Source organism: Corvus hawaiiensis, chromosome 1 (genome assembly GCF_020740725.1).
Source record: "Corvus hawaiiensis isolate bCorHaw1 chromosome 1, bCorHaw1.pri.cur, whole genome shotgun sequence".
Taxonomy (NCBI): domain Eukaryota; kingdom Metazoa; phylum Chordata; class Aves; order Passeriformes; family Corvidae; genus Corvus; species Corvus hawaiiensis.
In genome coordinates, this window is record NC_063213.1 from 4224625 (window position 1) to 4242170 (window position 17546).

A 17546-nucleotide genomic window follows, 5' to 3' on the forward strand; every position below is an offset into this window, starting at 1 on the left:
AAATACACGTGAATCCATGGTGGGAATAATAGCAGAAATGGAGATTTCTCTGTGGGTTTTTTACCCTTCTGCTTTTCACACAGTTTTTAATGTCTGATGCAGCTGATTCCTTACTTCCCTTGTCCAGTCCGTTTTATTCTGGTTTGAATTTTGCTGGTTGTGTTTGAATTCTGAAAAGCTCAGGAAAAAGAGCAAGGAGATGTTTGGTGGGAGAGAGGGAAGGAGAGCAGATGAAAGTGATGGAGATTTTGAGTATGTGTGGAGGTAAAGTCTGAACTGTAACAGTTCCTGCTGAAACTGCTCACGCAGAGGTAAAATGCACTGAAAATCCTGCCAAGAGGAGGGATTGTACATGTATTTTTAGACTTCTTCTGCTAGCCAAGGTACATTTCGAGTGAAATGAGGGAAATCTAGCCTGGATGTGCTGAAGGGAAAGCTGAGTAGTGTGTAGCATGTATGCACACATTCATCAGAGGGAAAAAAAGGGATGGGAAGCTACCAAAATTTCCTTTCCACTATGCTGGGGAATGGAAAGGAGGCAGGAGTGAGACTGCTGGCAAGACTACATCTGGGAGAAAATGGGAGTTCAGCAGAAACTAAAACATGAAACCAGGTTTGTTTATTCTGTAGAAAAATGTGAGTTAAAATGGTCTGGAGTCAGTAGTTTCCAGATTGCATTTTGCAAAACAATTATTTTCTAAATATATCTTATGCCTTGAGAGGTTGCATGTGTGTCCACACAAGTTTTCATCCTCACTCTGTGCTGCCTCAGTGAGCAGTTCTGAAGTTGTGCAATACTTGTACACATGACCAGGACACAAATCACAGCATTCCTAAAATTACCAGATCAAAACTTAGGAGACTAGAAAAATTCAAAGAATATGTTGAAGAGACTTTAATTAAAGAGTGTTTCCTTCAGTTGAATGAAATGCACTCAGACATTCATATCTTTTTAGAAGAAATCAATATAGCTAAACTTTTAAGTGGTTCTTGAGGTCAAATAAGTCTATGACATTGCTATTTTAAATGCAGTGTTAAAGATTAATAAGCTCTACATGTGTTTATACTGTTTTTATTTTGAGTGCTAGGACAGTGTAAGTAGGAAACTCTTTTAAAGAAATAAAAAGAGCATTGAAGACTTGAATATGTTTGAATATTGTTACACTGTCAGGCTGGTGATTTTTACCAGGAGAGCTGTTTCAGAGCTGTGCAGGCTGCTTGAATTTGGTGGAGCTAACACTGAGCATCTTGTCTAGATTCAGAAATAAGTAAGGTGGGGGAAGCAACAGTGGGCCTTGGATTCTAAATTGGTGAAATTAAATGTCCAGGAATGACAAAATTGCCTCTCAGGAAAGAAAAGAAAACCTGACAACCCACTGCTTAAATTCCTCTGCTGTTTCATTAAAGCTCTTTTTTGCATTGGTTTCACTGCCAGGTTGGAATTGTTTAAGTTCTGTTAAGCTGCTGCTCAAATGGTCACTTAGTCAAATCTGCTCTCTCTTTTATGTGTTATTAATTATTTATCACATCACAGTTCACTTCTGGCCAGGCCCAGTCAGTTCATGTGTTGTGACCCTTTCCTTGAAAAATGGACAAGGAAAATTGCACAATAATGTCAAGCAGTTACCACTAGGAATGAGTATAAAATGGCTTGGATGTACTTTCCTTACGTCTTTGCTGTTCAGTGGAGTTGGGACATGAAAACTGGTGATAAAGACTTCAGAGGAGGGAAAGGAACGGGGAAAGCCTCTGCTGGTTTCACTGGAATTCACTGTTCTGTGTTGCTTCTGGCATATTCTGAAGCTGATGTGATAAGCCAACTTTCTTTGAATTAGGAATCTTGATTTTTGTAAATGCTGACCTGTTCAAAAGGAGGGAAAGTGGGGGAGACTATTTTGTAAAGTGATTGTAAACACAGGACTGAAATTTTGTTCAGAGTAATTGTGATGTGTGATACAATTTTTATTGTTGTTATTATATGGCTCTAGTAGAAAAAAAATGAAATTGGTGCTTCAGATTAATCAGTGCTTCATGATGTGACTTGATGGTGCTTGACCATCAAGTGTTCTGTCACTTCTTCATGGGATTGGCAGAAACACCAAACTGAGCATGGTTTTGATTAAACAGTTCTTTTCAGTGCTGAATTCTATTCTGTAAAGTGGGGGGGAGGGGTGGGGGGGAAATCCCAAAAACTTCTTTAAAATATTGAGTTCACTTTTAAACCTTCTACTCACAGAGCAGCTGCTTGTCCAAGTGTGACTCTTAATACTGGTAATGAATGGTCCATTCTGTCTCTTAAAGTTTCAATACAACATTTTTTTCAATAATAACTTGTATTTACTGAAACTGTGGCATATTTGTTTTCCTTCAAATGCAGCAGCTATTCAGCACAGCACGAAGTTGCATTTTAAGATGTGATACCTCTGACAATGGGTATATCAGCCTGCCTGCAGCTCGGATGCTGAGCCAGATGTGTCGCTGGGAGTACACAATGTTCAGCCTTATGAACTCCTTGGTAATTTTTTCCTGCCTCCTCAGCAGCAGGCAGCTCCCCAGCACTTTCCAGCCACTGTTCTTTTTTGGTTAGAGTGTTGGGAGAGGGAATTGTGTTTTGCTTTTTTTGGGATAAAATTCAAATCTCCATTTTCGTCCTTCACTTAGCAACTTGGCTCAATTTGTGTATTTTCTGGATGTAAGGTTTTTCTTCTGGGTAAGTTTGTTACCTGACTTCTGAGGTGTTTGTGGATACAGACTTCATTCATTCAGACTTGAAGGGGGTGTCCAGATAGAGGAAGGTGAGAAAAGCTGGATGCAAGCTCTTTTTTCCCTTTGCTTTCAGTCGTGGTGTGGGTGAGGAAGCCCTCACAAGTCTGTGGGCACTTTGCCATTTCACTCCCAACCCACTTCCACTGGAGTCATCCTTGCTTTTGTTTCATAGCAAGATCCAGATCAGGCAGATGGCTCCTGGTAATGAGATGAAGCATGAATGAGGAAAGGGATTTTTATACTTGCTGAGTTAGAGGAGAAGCTCTTGATCCACACTCAATAGGGAAGAACACAGAATTAGGAGGAGGTTTTTTTCTGGGGGCAGCAGCTGCTCCCTCTGCTTTCCCTGTCACTGAATTTCCACCTCACTCCAAAAGCTAGGGCTCCTCCTCCCCACTGCCCCATGCCATCATCTCCCAGGTGATGCTGGAAAGCTGTGTAGATGCCCTGTGGTCGTGTCTCTGACACTCCTGTCTGTTTCAGGGATCTCTATTTACAACACAGTACAGGAAAAAGGATCTTCTCTCTGTCCCACGTGAATGTGGTCCTGCAAAATGAGAAAAAGCTTGTAGTGAGCACATTCTTGAGGTCAAAGTAGCATCTGCGTCATGCTGGAGACCTCAAGGAGCAGCAGGAGCGTGGGCTCTTTGATGAGGGCACCATTAATGACAGGCTTTCTGAGCAGACATGGAAATCACTCTCCAATGTGGAGGAAGATAATTGAGATTAATGTAAATCATTGTACTTTTTCTCCTGCTTAGCCTTCACTGATCAGAGCAAAAAAATTCCAGATATTTGGTTCTGTTGGTCATACATGTGGTATGGAAGGTCTGTTTAGAGAACAAAATCCCGTCTCCATAGTTATGTTTGTTCTCTCTTTGCTCACTCATTCTGACCTTCTTTGCCTCCCAAAAAGTCCTCTGTATTACAAGACAGAGTTTGAGGGTTTGTCAAGTCACTGAAATGTTAAATAATAACTGTACTACTGTTTTTGAAGAACCTGTCATGGTCTAGAGGAAGCTTTGTGCTAAAGAAACTAATAGGATAAATCTGTTACTTTGGTCAGCTTCTTCTCTAAAGTGAAATAGCTCCTTACCTTTGAATACAGACTGTTCTGAAAAAAAGCAAAATACTGTGGCCTGTCACTTGGTGCTCCTTGAGCCCACACATGACCATAGAGAGCATTAGTGAGCAACACAGTGCTGGAAATGGTTGTGTTCCAAACTAAAAATTATGTAGCTACAGGAAAAGATAGGATTTATCATTCCATCTGTATGTAGTGTGGAAAAAATAAAACTCATGAAGAAAAAACACCCTGATTTCAATGGCTGGGGACAAACCAGTTCCTGGGTTGTCTTAGGGATACAATAGGGAAATTTTGGCATTCTAGGAACAGCTTTGTTCTGTTACCAACATCAGGAGCTCGTGGAAAGCCTTCAACAAATGCGGTCATCTGTCATCTCTTTCAAACGATGCTGTTATGACCCATTTCCCTTCCTGTTCCAAGGCATTAGGAAATGAGGCAGGACACTTGTAAGAAGTTTCCCAGAGCAGGCTTGTTTTTAAAAAGCATTTGCCTGTTCATGTACAGTTTTGCTTTCCCAGCAGACTCTTGCAGTTCTCTTTCTGCTTGTTTGTCCTGTTCTCATCACTCTCACTACTGTTTTCATTTTTGCATAGGTATTTCCAGGGTTCCCCTTAAGAAATTCGCTTGTTTCCCACTTTTTTTTTAACTTAAGAAATTCTGTGAGAAAAATTAAGCAAACAGTAATGCAAGTCCTTTAGAAACTGGTTTTGGGTTCCCGTGGAAGACAGTTCCACTAACAGGACATTAACGTACTGAATTAAATTTTTTTCTACTCTTACTGCTATTACTCTGAGAAAAACTTGGATTCTTACCAGCTTGTGTGTGTGTGTATTTTTCTAGAAATCAGGTACTTTTTACCAGTGCCAAGTTTTTGATAGTTCATGATAGTTGCTGCTCTCTAGTTGCTCCTTCAGCTTCTCAGGATTTTGGGCAAACTTCAGTAAAAATTTCTGCTGAGCAGCATTAAAAAAGAGCACTTTAAAAATAATACTGAATTACTTCTTTTTGTCAGTGATGTGTCAACACTGGTAGACTTGAAAACAAATAAGCAGGAGGCTTCTTCAGCTGGAAGAGGCTGTTCTAGTGTTGAAAACAGCCCTTTCAATAGTTCCTCTGCTGGAGATCAGAGCCTGTGTTGTCCAAATATTAAATAATAAAATGATCCACCCAAGCAACATCTATGCTAGAAGGATCAGCTTCCTTTTTTATGTACTGTGCCCACCAGAAAACAAAGTTGGTTTTGAAGGGTTAGAAAGATGAGAAAACAGAGTTCCAGCTTCAGAAATCTCTTACAAATTTGAGTGCCCCTGTGGCCAAGCTTTGTCCATTTTGGAGCTGTCCTTGTTTCTGGATGCCTGAGGATGAGAAGGAAAGGTCAAGTTGGGCGAGACTTTGCTGCCTTCTTCCAAGTGCAGTGCAAAAGTGAGACCATGGGAACAGCACTGGTACTGCTGGATGAGGAAAGTGGGATTCCTTGGATTAGTTTATCATCATCATGTCCTTCTCAGACTTTTTTGCTGTTGCCTAAGTGAAAATGCTGTTTTTTCAAGTCAGTTGTCTCAAATGAAGTTGAGTTCAAGGAGTGGGGTTCTGCCCTGCTGCCGGGGTCTGGCTCAGCCTCTTGTTGCTGCAGTGAAAATTGACAAATATACCCATTAGTAGATCTTAAAGCTGAAAAAGTTCCAGTAAATGCAGGTACTTTCTTATTGCCATCTCTTATTAATCATAGCATGGGTTTTATCAGTCCAGTCTCCTAAAAATCATAAATGCCAGTGTACTAACAGATCATTTCAGCAACTAAAATGCAAAATCCTGGTTTTATTTTTTTTTACCCTGGTTTCTTGAATACTTTGAACTTTTGGTTTAAAATGTTTGAGTGCTACATTTACTGCTCCAGACCTTTGTTCTACCCTTTAAAAGCCATTACCCTTACAGTGATTTTTTTTTTTTTCTTTTTCCCCAGGGTGACCAGATGCAGGTCATGCCTATACCAAGTGTATGTATTTTTATCCCTTTTTCTTTTAATAATTTTCATGACTTTTGCTTTGATTCATTTTATGTTGCAGTCTAACAGGTCTGTTTTGTGTTGCATGTTAGTTAACAAAAGGATTTTATGTTCTGTCTGTAATGTTGTATCCCCAGAGGTGAGCTGAACTGCATGTGTTCTACAGAGACTGAAAGAAGAGTTTGGGTTTTATCTGTGTTCCATCTGCATTTTTAGCATTTTGAAAACACGTGAAGTAGTCTGAAAGTTGAAGTTATTTTAATAGAGGCAAAAGGTGACTCATCATCACTTTGTGAGACACAGTTACAAAAACCTTTTCCTCTCATTTCCCCCTATATTCCAGTTGAAAAGAAGAGTTGGAAACAGCATAATTTATTTGAAATAAGTCACATTAAGAAAACAGAGCACACTGACTATTGCTCATTACTGCACTTGTTTGAGATGATGCTCTTGGTGTCAGCTGCTGCTTTATGGGCCTTAATATTTCTGTTTATCTTCCCTGGATTAAACTTGGAATGCTGTTTGGCATCTGAATTATTTTTCAAAGCTAAATAAAAGGAAGAAAAAAACCAAGTCCTTCAAACCGAAGCTTTTAATTTAATTAGTTTTCACCTTTTTTGGTCAAAAAGCAGCTCTTTTTTTTTACAAGGATGAAGGCTTAGGCTTTGTAAAGCTGAAAATGCCTTTTTTTTTTTTTTTTTTTGAGCTCCTTTGCTGTTTACAATACTTCATCATTGCAGAGTTTCCCAGAAAATAGCAGTGCTGATGTGTGGAGATAATGACCCAGCCCTCTTGTTTGAGATACTTGGTAGCCTTTAAAGACCTGGATATTCCCCAAGATGCCATTCTTTTCCTTCTTTCCCTTCCTTCTCACGTAGCCCAGCATTACAAAACCTCCTGTAAGAAGCCCCCCTGTCTGTGCTGCAGAGCAACAGTGCCAGGAGATCACTGTGACTGTGCAGATCTTCCCTCTTCCAGCAGCTTTTCTTGGATTTGAGAACTGTTGGAAATTCCTCTTCATTGCTTACCTGTTATTTCTGATATGGCTCATGCATGGTGTGTATGCAGACAGGCATGGACATGCATGTGATTTGTATTTCTGCAAGTCTAGGAATAGAAAACTTCAGGTTTAAATCAGAAAATACTGATTTCCAAACTACTTTTCTTTTTTACATACCTGCCAAATTCTGTTAGGTGACTGTAGTTGCTCCACCAGGAATTATTTGAACATGAAACGTGTTCTGGCTGTGCTCTGACCTGGAATAAAAATCTTTCCCAAGAGTGACTGTAGGTACTAACAGAATAAGAATTGAAACAGAACAAAATTCTGGAAGGATAAATGAGTACAGCTTTGACAGGTACAGAAATGAAATGAGATGCTTTGTTAGAACACTGTCTTTGCAATGTTAAAGCAGCGCTCTGTTAGATTTGGGCAGTGGTAGGAAAATGAATTATTCCAGAAGGGATATCTTTTTTTTTCCTCTATCAATTTTTTTTTTTTATTTTAAGCTCAGCTGTAATTTTGCAGACATATATTCCCACCACTAACAAGGCAGTAAAATTAACTTATCTCTGCAGTCATGACGTAGAGTTCTGAGTGAGCAGGTGACTTTGAACACTCCTTCCCCTTCTCCAGTGCCATCTGATGCTTCTTCTTGCAGCAGGACACGGGAGTGTTGTCAGGCAACCATCGCCCTCAGGCACTGGTGTGACATTTATTCTCCAGTATCAAAGTGCTGCTGGCTCTCAGGAACCAGCCAGCAGCGCTGTGTAATCATCTAAATAAAGGCACAAGGGAGCTGCACGTGGGGAAAGTGGTAGGAAAGGAAATGCAGCGTTATGTTAGGAAAAACTCCTAAAATTAAAGTGTTGCTCTGCTGGTCTTAGGAGGGGTGTTGGTCCTGAGTGCTGGAGCCCAAAGGTTTGCTCCAAGACAGTTCTAATTGTGTGTTTCAGTCCCATTAAGGCAGAAATTCTTGATGCTGTGCTACCTAGGGATGAGAAGTGGGCTGTGTAAACTGCGTGTCTTGTACAAACCAGGAGAAAAATATTCTAAAACAGACACAGAGTGAGCTTGGTCACAATGAAGTGGACATTTACTTCTTACAGGGCTCATTGCAAATGTCATCACTTCAAGTGTTTAGAGAATTCCTGAGTGACTCAAAAAGAGCTCTGCCCACTCCCCACCTTCAAATTGAAGCCTCCAGTCAAAATACGAGGATTTCTGGAGCTTAATTGTGCTTTTTATTGTGTATTAAACCTGGCAGTGTGCTGAGGTCACCTGTTTGAAAGCTTCCATTGCTTTATGTGCATTGTGCATTGCTTTTATTTGCATTCATGTGTGGAGTTCAGTGAAATGGATCTTCTGCTCAGTCAGATTTGTCCTGTATTAATTGCACTGAATTTAAAAGCTTGACTTACTGTGAATTTTTGCTTGGTTATTGATAAAGATGACTGCTAAACAGAAAACATTCCAGCTTCAACTTAAGTTCTTCAGGAAATAGAAATAGCATTAGCTTGGGGTTTTTTACAATATGAATTTTATCCTGTCTGTATCTCATTTTTGAAACTGTTTCCAGATAAGGCATAGATTAAACAGCAGCATAATTGATTATTTTCCTAATACTGCAAAATTACTTATTTTTAGGGCTGAAATAAACACAAAATTTTTTAAAAAGGCAAACCCAAAACATTCCCAGCTGACACATTTTGATAGACCTGATTAAAAATCTATTAAATGTAGCTCAGCATACCTGTGCTTTCATGGATTTTTCTCAGCTTTGTTTGGAAAGGAGTATGGTAGAGAAATAGAACCATACAATGGTTTGGGTTGGAAGGAACTTTAAAAGATCATCTCGTTCCAACCCCCAAATCAAAGTAGACCCATAGCAGCTTCACTGTTTCATATTCTTTTGGATGAAGAGGTAGATGGAAATACAAGGCCACACTCGTGCACCATCTTTAATGAGATGTTGTTAAACTTCTCTTAAACAACTCTTAAATGAGTTGGAGTGTCCATTTCTTTTGTTCAGCTGAAAATGCCACTGTTAACGAGTGGTATCAAAATTACCCCTCAGAATCCCTGCAGAAGTTAAATCTCAGCACAGGGATATTGGAGGGGTTTTTTTTCACTTGTCCTCACCTACATGAGATAATTCCTTGTTAGAACTGTTTCTGGAAGAAATTTTGGGAACTGCCTGTTCCACAAGAGGAGCTGGCATCTTCTGGCAGCTGTGTTCTAAGCAGGAATCATTTATCCTCTGTAAGAGTATTTCTGCACATAGCTGCTGGGAGAAGCTGTTATCCCTGCTGAGTGCAGCCGAAAGTGTGAGCTGAGGAGGACATGAACAGTAAATTAATGTGCTGCACTTAGGCTTGACAGCATTGCCAGTACAGAGAGGGAAGAAAAAGGGCTTATTAATTCTGATACTTGTCTCTGTGGGAATACGGGCCTACAGGGAGGAGAGCTGATGATTGTTCTATACAGTGAATTTCTGCAAGATTTGTGTTGACCAGCTGTTTATGCTTCAACCAAAAGTCCTGTTCTCTTGCCGCCACCATCCCCTTTTTTTTTTTTTTTTTCTTAGGGAATATACTATTTCCACGGGACTGAAGCAGTGCAGCAGTCGTTTCACTACAAGGTCTGTTGAGCTGATCAGCCACGAGACCTGGCTGGAATGCATAAATCCCAAACAGTGACTAGTTTAACTTGTATACAGTTTGTGTCTTGTTGGAATTGAAGACCAAGCCAGTGAGATACCACGTGTTATTTTTCTGCCGAGTTCTGTGGAAGTCTGCAGCCTTTCGGGGAGTGTTGCATAGTAAATATGAGTTGCTGTTAGCCACAATTGAATATTCTTAATTATCTCAGATATCTTTAAAGCTGATATGTGTAAAAATAAAAATAAATTATCAACGTTCCAGAGCTATTCACTCTTAACTGTGACGGAAATCTGGTATTTAGAACTCTTCTTGGGTGTGTCTGCATTAGTGAGAAAATTAAAACACAATGTTGAGTAATGCTTGTTTTTGCCTAAAAGCTTTGCTACCCTTGACAGGTGGAAATTGCTTTAGATCAGAAAGCTTGAACAGCAAAACAAATGGGCTGATACTTTGCATACAAATCCTTTCAAGTTCCTAAAAACCTCAAAACTGCCACCCTTGCTCCCAAGTCCTACACCAGGTATTTAGCAGCCTCACAACTTGTAGTAGTGACTTCAGCTTCAGAATAATTTCCTTATCCCTGTTACATTGTCAGAGGGTGAATGTTTTCATAGTTGAGAGCAACAGAATTGCAGTTTGTGAAATGGAAAATTTATTTCTTCTGATCTTCAGACATGTGAACTTCAGGAAACAAGATCAGGTTGAACTCAAGATGCCAAAGCTTGTAGGAGAGTTGGTTGTGCCCTTGTTGGATCAAGTTAGGTCAGTAATTGCACATGATCTCCTAAAACAAAACTGAAAAGGGAGAGAAACTCTAGCCATAACCAGCACCTCGGTGTAGCTACCCCAGGTAAATTGTGCCTGTCCCAGCCACTTCTTTTGAAAGCAAGAGGTGCAGGTGGGTGAAAAAAAACAGTCACAGTTTGCCTCACCGTGCAGTCAGGGAATTTGGGTTCTCAGAGATGAAAGTTCTTGTATTTTGTAGTCGTTGGTGTGTGTCCATCCTTTTCTTGATGACAAATGCAGCAGTTTCCAGCTAAAAAACTAAAGGTATCTGTGGTAAGACAGTGCTCATATTTTCCATGTGCATATTTTTATATGGAAGAATTATCTGTTTCCATATATTTTCCATAGATACAGATATTTTCAGTTTGATAAAGGAATTCACATAGCAGAAGGAATTTCTGGCTTTGAACTGCTTGTGCAGTTTAATGTAGTCAAAAATTCAAAGGAGATAAGAGTTTTGAGTACAACAATAAACTGAACTATTTTTTTTTTAAAAAAAGTATGTTTAACGTTTTTTTGGGATGTTCCTACCTTTTTTTTGTCTTCAAAGACAAGAACTATTGGAACATGGGTTCTGAAGATTGTTGTCTTTAAATGGGTTGGATTTTGTTTTCAGAAAGCTTTTAATTTATTTAGGTTGCAAGTTTGGATCCTTCTTAATATGAAAAACTCAGGTGGGGTGCTAAATACCTTTTAGGCTTTGAATAGGAGGGAGAAACTGAAATTCTTTAGGTCTCGTCCTAGCTGCCAATGTGGAGAGGTGGAACTGAAGCAGTTGTGGGACTGTCCATAACCTAGACAGGTGCTGTATAAATTTCAGCCTGGTTAGGTGGCTGTGGTGGATGGAGCCTTTGCAGGCACTAGGCAGAAGCTGTTTTAATTTGAAGATCGTTGTCAGATGTGTGCTGAGAGGAAATGCACTGAGCTAAGTGGTTTGTAGGCAGGGCAGCTTCCAGTTTGGCTGCTGAGGGAACTGTTGTCGATGTTAATTGTAGGGAACTAAATCAATTTCATTGAACACTCCTAAAAATCCCCCGAGAACTCCTGCTTTAGCTAAAAACACTTAATTTAAGTCCAGAATCTGATTTCTTAGGTGCTTCATTTAAACAATGGCTAATTAGGCATCATTGGCTGGTATCTATCAAGGTGACACTTGAATTCAGCCAGTGGTTTGATAATCTGCCCTGGCTGCTGGAGGGTGTCCAGAGGTGCCTGCCTCACCTGTGTCACCCCCTGCCTGCACAGGGCTGGCCTCAGATCTCTGCAAGCACTTCTACAAAGGGCCACTGAAAAGAAGAAACCTTTGACAGATGATGAATCTTTACCAGAGCAACAGTGAACAGATAAAAAGATAGGAAAAGAATGGAGTTGGAGTTGTGTATCCAAGTCTAAATTAATTTCATTTCCTCTCAGTCTCTGGCTTCTCCCTATTCATACTTTACTATAAAGCTAATCCTTTTCCTTCATCAAAAAAACCCCTGAGTGGCAGCAGTGTTTCAGCACCAAATGGAAGAGTTCTCTCCCATTTCTGTGATTTCAGAAAGTATCCAGTACCAAAATCTAAAGTAACTTATTTTTATTGCAAACTGGGACGCTGAAGTGGGAAATGACATGAAGAATATGGGGCTGTCTGCATTGCTCTCAGGAGAATTGTCAGTTCATGGGATTGGTGCCATTTATAGTAAGGGCAGTGCTGTAGAAGAGCCCTGTTCAGGTTCTTCACTGCAGTTCTAATACCTTGACTGGGAGCATAATTCACACAGAAGTGGATCACCACCCTCATAAGTGGTAAAAATAAGAGTGAAGACATGTCCTGGAAGATTAAATCAGGAATGTTGTCTTCCATCAGGATGATTGCTCCATTTCAGCATTTTTCATGGCAAACAGAAATAATGATTTGTGCAAATGTCCATCAGCCTGATACGGTTGGAAATGGCATTGACTGGAAGTAGGATAACAACAGCAACCACAACCAGGCATTGGGAGAAGAGCCACTGGAAAAAGATGTTGTATCAAATATCCTGGTTTTCTGCTTTTTTTTTAGCTGGTGGTGGTCTTTTACCATTTTAATTTCCATTGCTTTGGAGGTCATTCTAAACAAGCCTCTCATTTGGAAAATAATTTTAAAAAGAAAAGTCTTTGTATGGGTATTGCAGTTGCATGAGCCATTAATATCCATACATGTCCTTGGGATGAGCCCAGAAAAGCATTTGATTTCAAGTCACGTATGCCAGCTCCCAGTAATTACTGGAATAGTAATGTTAACAGAAGGGTGCCCCTTCCATAGAGGTTTTACTTTTTTTTGTTGTCTTCCTCTTTTCTTTTCATTTATAGCCACCAGCTAAATACCTCCTGCCAGAACTGACAGCATCAGACTATGGGAAGAAGTGTGTGGTCATTGATTTAGATGAAACTTTAGTGCACAGTTCATTTAAGGTAAGTAAATTGAAAAGGGATCTCTTGCAGCTTGAATCTGTCAGTGAATGCTGGAGGAACTGTTAAGCCTCTTAACACTTGAACTCCTCTCACAGCCTCTGCCTGGGAGTCCTCATTGCCTCTCCTATGATTATTCATCCTAATTTAGCTCTCCGGGGAGGAACTCCAGAGATTGCTGGTTTTATTTTGGTTTTTTGAGAAAATCACACTGACTGTAGCAAGGCCTGGAATAGTTACTGACTTCATGACTTTAAATATTCCAGCAAGGACCTGTGTTTTGAACAGGTACAAAATTTGTTGCTTTGAAATTAGGGGTTTGTTTTTGCAGTTTAAATGATGCCAATAGGTAGAGTAGGAGAATGGAGAATCAGCACAGCTTTATGCTAGGTTACATGTGCCTTAAACCAGGAGATTTTGGGCACCAGTGGTGGCTCTTCTCTCTTGCTGGAAGATGTTGTTTTCCTCAGGTCAGCCTTCTGTCCTGATCGCAGTCAGTGTTTTTAAGTGTTTAGTTTTCAGAGCAGGGAAGCAAATACCATTTAGTTGTTGCTGATGAGTCAGTCACCTTCAAGGGACAACTTCTATAACCCTTCAGAGTTCAGCATGGGGTGAAGGTACTGGTGGTTTTCCTGTTGTTTAAGTAGGGCTGAAATTAGGAAGCTTCAGAAATACAAAATCTAAATTGGCTCAGGGTACTGATAGCATTTCTGATTAGTACATCTAATAGTGATAAAGTGTCTGCTGGTTTTATACATTGAGTGGAGAATTTATAAGAATTAATAATGTTACCTTACTGCTACCAAACAAGATTAGCCACCCTTACAATCTTCTGGGTGCTTGCACTCCATTTTCCCTGCAAGCATCAACTCCACTTCTTATCCTTCACTTCTTAGTTGCCAGTATTTAAAATGCAAACTTGTAATTCATGTTGTGGTTAGAATTTGGCAGCAGCCTCTCTTTGTTGACTTAAAGAAAACCCTATATGGAGATACTAGAACAAATATTCCTGTGCCTCAAACTGAAATGAAGAATTTTTTTCTCTGTCTTTATTGTGCCTGATGTTATAGAAAATTTATGATGGTGTGCAGGAACCTCTCAGCCTCAGTGCCAGATTTGTCTTCTGTACCCAGGCTGAGCTTGCCCTAGAGAACTTTTCAGGGAGATAAAAACCACAGCTGAATTGGGAAGTGAGAAGCCTTGCCTTCCTGTTTAAACAAGAGTCAAGAATAGGAAGGGAAAGCTGAATTTAAAAATCTAATTGTGTATAATAAAAATGAAGCATTACACTTAGTGTTACCTGAAAGGTAAAAACACAAGTTTGCTTTCTGAGTGTTGTGGGTAATTTTGTACTGTGATTTTTTCCTGGTTTTTGAAACAAAATGAGATTCGGTTTAGGTGGTTATTAATTTTTTTTTTGGACCATTTTAAAGAACTGCATGTTTAATGGTTGGCATAGTTGTAAATCTCTCTTGTAGGACTGAGGTTTGCAGAGTGTTTCTTAGCAGGCTCCTTTTAATCCTCCCATTCATTCAAATGATATTTAATGGGTATTTAAATGATGTTGAGTAGATATTTAAGAAAGACCAAAAGATTTTTCTGCTTGATGATGAGCACTGAATAATGTTTTGTGTGAGGGAAAGAAAACTGGTTCTTTTCTGTGTGAGGTCAGTAAAGTTGGGCAGATGTTGGAATTTCTGCAGTATTTGAGTCTTAGGGCTACGATATTGTTATTTCAATATGAAACCGTGTGACTGGGGGTGTGTAAGAGAAAACCAAGTGCTGGAGGAAATGAATTTAGTTCTTTAGTGGCTGGCACTGTCCAGTGGTGCTCTTTGGGTTTTGTTTCATGACGGGAAATTCTTCAGGTGAATTAAGACCATGAATTGACATCAAATAAAATGATACATTCCAGCAGAGCAGGGGCTTGAACACCTGTGTGCACCCTGCTCTGCCTGGGTAGTCAAGTTACTTCTGTAGTTTTTCAGTTTGTAGGGGTTTGGGGATATTTTGGGGGTTCTTCTTCCATTAAAACATGTCTTCTCTAACCAGGCAGGTCCCCACTTAAAAGCTGGAAAAGCATACATAAATTTGAGAGTTTTAGTACAAAAGGCTTTATTTAAAACACTTGATATTTTAGAATTCGTAATTCTGTTATGAAATAGGCTTCGTATTTCAAATGCAGATTACATGGTTTTTTGACACAACCAGAGAGGCAGAATATTTAAAGTGCTCTTTATGAAAGCAGCAACATCTGAAGGAGGGTAATTCTTGTCTTTTTATGCCCCTGCATATTTGTGAAGCTTTAAGGAGGTACTAGTCTTTCATTCTAGGTGCATATTAATGGAATAAAGTTTGGGGTTCTTTGGCAAGAGTAAAAAGGGAATAGATAGACAGGATAGTTATCATTCCCATCATAAAACAATCATAGAAGCAAAAAATAATTATTAAATCAAGGAGATGTAAACATGGTTTTGTATAAAAAGTATTAAACCACATGCAAGCCTGGAATGCAGTCCTATTCAAAACTGGCAGTGAAACACTTCTAGAGCATTTAAAATGTTGAAAGTTTTTGGTTTGGTTTTTTTTTTTTATTAAATAGAAACGGTTCTAACTGAGCTGAGGATTTTCAGTGGAAATGCATTGCCTTCTTCCAGGCTCTGTCTCTGTGCTTCCCACTGGAGGCACAGAGGTGCTTCACATGCACAGCCCCACAAACCTTTAGCCAGCAAATTGCTGCAGACTTTTCTCCTCTTTTCCCTCCCTGAGGAGACCAGAACCCCAGTCCGTGCTCCTTTTCTATCACCAGTGCCAACAAGAAAGCAACATAATACGTGAAGTGTAAGTGGGGGAAGCAAATTTGTAGTTGGGAGTAGTTTGGTCAGTGTTACAAAGTCTGAGGGTGAGTTTTATTTGTTAGGAAAAACCAAAGTTGCTCACACAGAATGTGGTTTTCTCTGGCATCTGATTGAAGTTGCTTCTGTTAGGATTAAATTCTGTAAAAGCTGTAGTTTTATCAGTGGATTTCAAAGCCTCAGCAGCTTGCAGTGACCTATTCTTTTGCTGCTGCTGCTGCAGAGTATTTCTCTTGCTGAAGGGAGTCATGCATATATAAATGCTTCAAGTGTGTGCAAGCCTCTTCAAAGTCTGCAGGGAGCTGGAGAACTGGTGGCTGAGGCTTCTTGACAATTCATTTGGGTTTCTTTTTAAGGTGAAGCATCAGAACTTTTGTGTACCTGTTCCTGTGGCTGTTAGAGCTGCAGAGTGTCTTTATCTGAGGAGCTTCATGCAGGGAACAGATGGGAGCCTCCCCTCTGTCTTTCTCCAAAGCAAGACAGGGAAATTGCTCAGTGTCACATAGGAAAAATCTAGATTGATCTGTGTATATTTGAGGAATCCTTCAGATCACACCAGCGCAGGGGTCATCAAGAGGATGGAATTCTCCATCACCAGCTGCTCTGGAGGTCTGGTTGCCAGTCCTGGTTGGTCAGGATGAGAGGATTCCATGTAGCCTCTCCTGTGCCCTCAGATCCAGCACTTGCAGGTGTCAGATCAAACCATCTTCCTTATTTTCCTCGCTCCTGAGAGAGGGTGTTTCCCGCCACAGAAATTCTTGTGGTCATTTTGCTCTGCTGGCAGGAAGGTTGTTTGACAGTGGAATTAGAATCTGGTTTCTCCAGGTAGTGGGATCAAAGTGATGCTAGCAGGTTAATACTGCAGGATCCTCTTTGCCCGCCATTTTTTCACAGAGCACCTGTTTAGATTCACCAGTCTGTGATCTGCTTCTTGGTCTCTTTACCTCAGCTGCTCCTCTGCTTTCTTGGCACTTCTTTGCCCCCCTTGAATGGGTTTAAAGTCTGTTTCCAGTCCCACAAACACTTCAGGGGCATCTTCTTGGTGGTTCCTGAGATCCGCCTGTTGACTGATCCAGAAAACCAGGTGGGAAAGTCTGTATGAATCTCACAGAGCTGAGTGAAGATGTTTTCCAGCCTTAGCTTGGTAATACCAGTTACAGACTGGGCTCTTATCCATGAAAGATAGTGGCTCTTAATTAGTCATGTTAAAACTGCATTTGGCAGCTCTGCCTCCGCCATTTCCAGGCTGCAGATGATGGAATGAGCTCCAAGCTCCAGCCAGGCATGTTTACATGGCTTTTTTTTTTAGAGTGGACAGAGTGCATGAGCTGTACCTAAGTTTGGTGTCCACTTGAACCAGTAAACATTGGCAGCAGCCTGTTCCCAACTACCACTGCTGTGTAGCCAAGATTAGATTAGGTACTCCTGAACTGTCTACAGTTCACATTCCTGCTTTCCAGAGCAATTCTACTTGACCAACAGTTTTTCACAGTAAGTCTTGAGAATTGAGTTGTGTTTGACAGGTTGGAGAAATGGATTCAAGGGCTTGGGCAGAGTGTGCCTGCTCTTCCCTTTGGAATTCAAATGAAATTTTGCATGATTAGGTTGATTGGTATTGGCATCTTTAGAATCCTTTAGCTGTACAACCTAAGTCTTGTTGCAGTGCTGATTCAAGTAGAACCAGTAGGTATTACTTTTACCACTGTCTTTATTTTTAATTAATCACTAATGGATGATCCTGAGCAGAATATGTGGAGTACACAGCTGATTTTCTTGGTGGTCATGTATCCACAAAGAATGGATGGGAAAGAATTTCTCCAAAGAGGTGTTTTCCTGATGAACACACTCAGTGGTAGTGGGGGTTATTCAAGCAGTATCATGTTGTATGAAGCTTAAAAATAGGAGAGAAGAGGGAAATGCAGTGTCTGGAATTACAACTGTGAGCTTCTGA

At 40.2% G+C, this 17546-nt stretch overlaps 1 protein-coding gene across 7 annotated transcripts in view; it reads left to right on the forward strand.

Annotated features, from left to right (window-relative positions):
- The window catches only part of CTDSPL (CTD small phosphatase like), an 80924-nt gene that overhangs the window by 47792 nt on the left and 15586 nt on the right, over positions 1-17546 (forward strand). For 4 of the 7 annotated variants that reach the window (XM_048317447.1, XM_048317059.1, XM_048317132.1 and 1 more), the window contains exons 3-5: positions 5817-5849; positions 9446-9499; positions 12642-12743. In XM_048317447.1, coding sequence (XP_048173404.1) covers positions 5817-5849; positions 9446-9499; positions 12642-12743 — 189 coding nt within the window. The remainder of the gene's footprint in view (positions 1-5816; positions 5850-9445; positions 9500-12641; positions 12744-17546) is intronic. The other 3 variants (XM_048317538.1, XM_048317278.1, XM_048317372.1) reach the window with 2 other exon arrangements.